The sequence below is a fragment of the Chrysochloris asiatica genome, unplaced genomic scaffold (assembly GCF_000296735.1).
Source record: "Chrysochloris asiatica unplaced genomic scaffold, ChrAsi1.0 scaffold00013, whole genome shotgun sequence".
Lineage (NCBI taxonomy): Eukaryota > Metazoa > Chordata > Mammalia > Afrosoricida > Chrysochloridae > Chrysochloris > Chrysochloris asiatica.
In genome coordinates this window covers 21151238-21152940 of record NW_006408531.1, presented here as the reverse complement: position 1 = coordinate 21152940, position 1703 = coordinate 21151238, and the positions used below count along the sequence as shown (strand labels likewise).

Genomic DNA, 1703 nt, shown 5'->3' with positions numbered 1-1703 from the left:
TACATATGAAGGGCTTCAACAACATACACACAAGTACACATACCATACATATGAAGGGCTTCAAAAAGTTTATGGGAGAATGGAACTAAAAGATAATGGAATTTTTTCCATGAAGTTTTTGAACCTTTCTGATATATAAGAATATATATTACTTTATCTGAATAATGTTCTCAAATTTATATAAAATTGGTAACTAAATGTAACTAACTGTTGTTGATTTGCATTGCAAAGTATACTGATGACTTGATAGACAAATTTGGTTTCAAAATTAGTCCCTTTGTCTTTATATCTAACTTCCTGTTGTGAACACTTCTTATTTGGGATTTCTGGAATTTTTCTTGAATATTGAATTATCCCATTATGAAGTGGCGGGTGTGTTTTTCCAGATGTTTTATATATATAATATATATATATATAAATATATATATATATTTAGCACTTTAAAAAAATTTTTGACACAATAAAATCATACTATATGTTTTGTATCATTGTAGTTTCAGTAGCATACCATGAACTCTTAAATAATTTTTATGTTTGTTCTCCTACAGTTAATTATGAAAACATTGTCAGAAATCTTTCTGTGAGTATTCTTATTTTGTCATTATCAATTATTATTAGTTTCATATAATATATACATACTTGGAAAAAAGGAATTTGGGTGCCTGTTCTTGGGATTGCAGGACTAGAATTTTTGAGTATCTGAGAAAGCATTTAAGTATGCTAAAGTTCTTGAAGATCTTTAATAACATATTTGCAAATAATTAATTTATTGGTACTGTAAAATTATATTGTATAAAATAAGTAATATTTTAAAAATAGAGGAGAAAACATATAGCTGTATCACTATAAAAACCCAGTTACCATTTTGATATAGCTTCTTGTATTTTTTTCTATGCCTGCTTTTTTAAAATAATATTTTGTTTAAAATGCTGAGTTACGTATACTACAGTTTTTGTTTTATACATTTTAAGTATTGAAAATTTAATTAGAGTTTTAGTTATAAAAATATTTGAAAATAGAATCAAGGGGCTTTTATGCGGTTGTATGTATTATTTGCTATAAACAGTTTAGCCAGCTATAAACATTCCACTTATACATTATACAAGTAAGAATTCTTTGTTATTTTTGCATCTGTGAATTACTGGGCATACTGATAAAATATTTGTGAGAGAGAGGGTTACATTTTAGAAAACAGACGCTTTCCTAAAAAATGTTTTTCTGAAAATTGCTTCTTTGTCTTTTACAATTTCAGTGCCTGGAACCAAATCAGCACTTCAAACCTTATTTAAAACATTTCTTACCCAAGCGTTTGCACTTTGCTAAAAGTGACAGGATTGAGCCTTTGACATTCTATTTGGACCCTCAGTGGCAACTTGCATTGTAAGTTCTGATAGTCTACCAAATAAATGTAGTATGGCCCATTCGTAATCAATGGTAACAGTTTACCACTCCTTAGCAATGCGAAATCTGCAACAATCCAATTCTATTCACTGTAATAAGTAGTTTCTCAACCTCAACCTATTTATACTTTGAGTCGCATAATTCTTTGTCAGCGGGACTGACCTGTCACTGGGGGATGTTTGGCAAGCCTCTATCCACTAGATGAGAGTAGCATCCCTTCTCCAAATGTGACACCAAAAATGTCTTTTGTTGTTGTTGTGAAGTGCCATCGAGTCGGTTCCGACCCATAGCGACCCTGTATA

The 1703-nt window shown here is 30.1% G+C and overlaps 1 protein-coding gene across 1 annotated transcript in view; it reads left to right on the top strand.

The window, feature by feature from the left end:
- Positions 1-1703, top strand: part of ENPP1 (ectonucleotide pyrophosphatase/phosphodiesterase 1) — a 95237-nt gene that overhangs the window by 71412 nt on the left and 22122 nt on the right. The window contains exons 14-15 of the mRNA XM_006834664.1: positions 549-580; positions 1253-1380. Coding sequence (XP_006834727.1) covers positions 549-580; positions 1253-1380 — 160 coding nt within the window. The remainder of the gene's footprint in view (positions 1-548; positions 581-1252; positions 1381-1703) is intronic.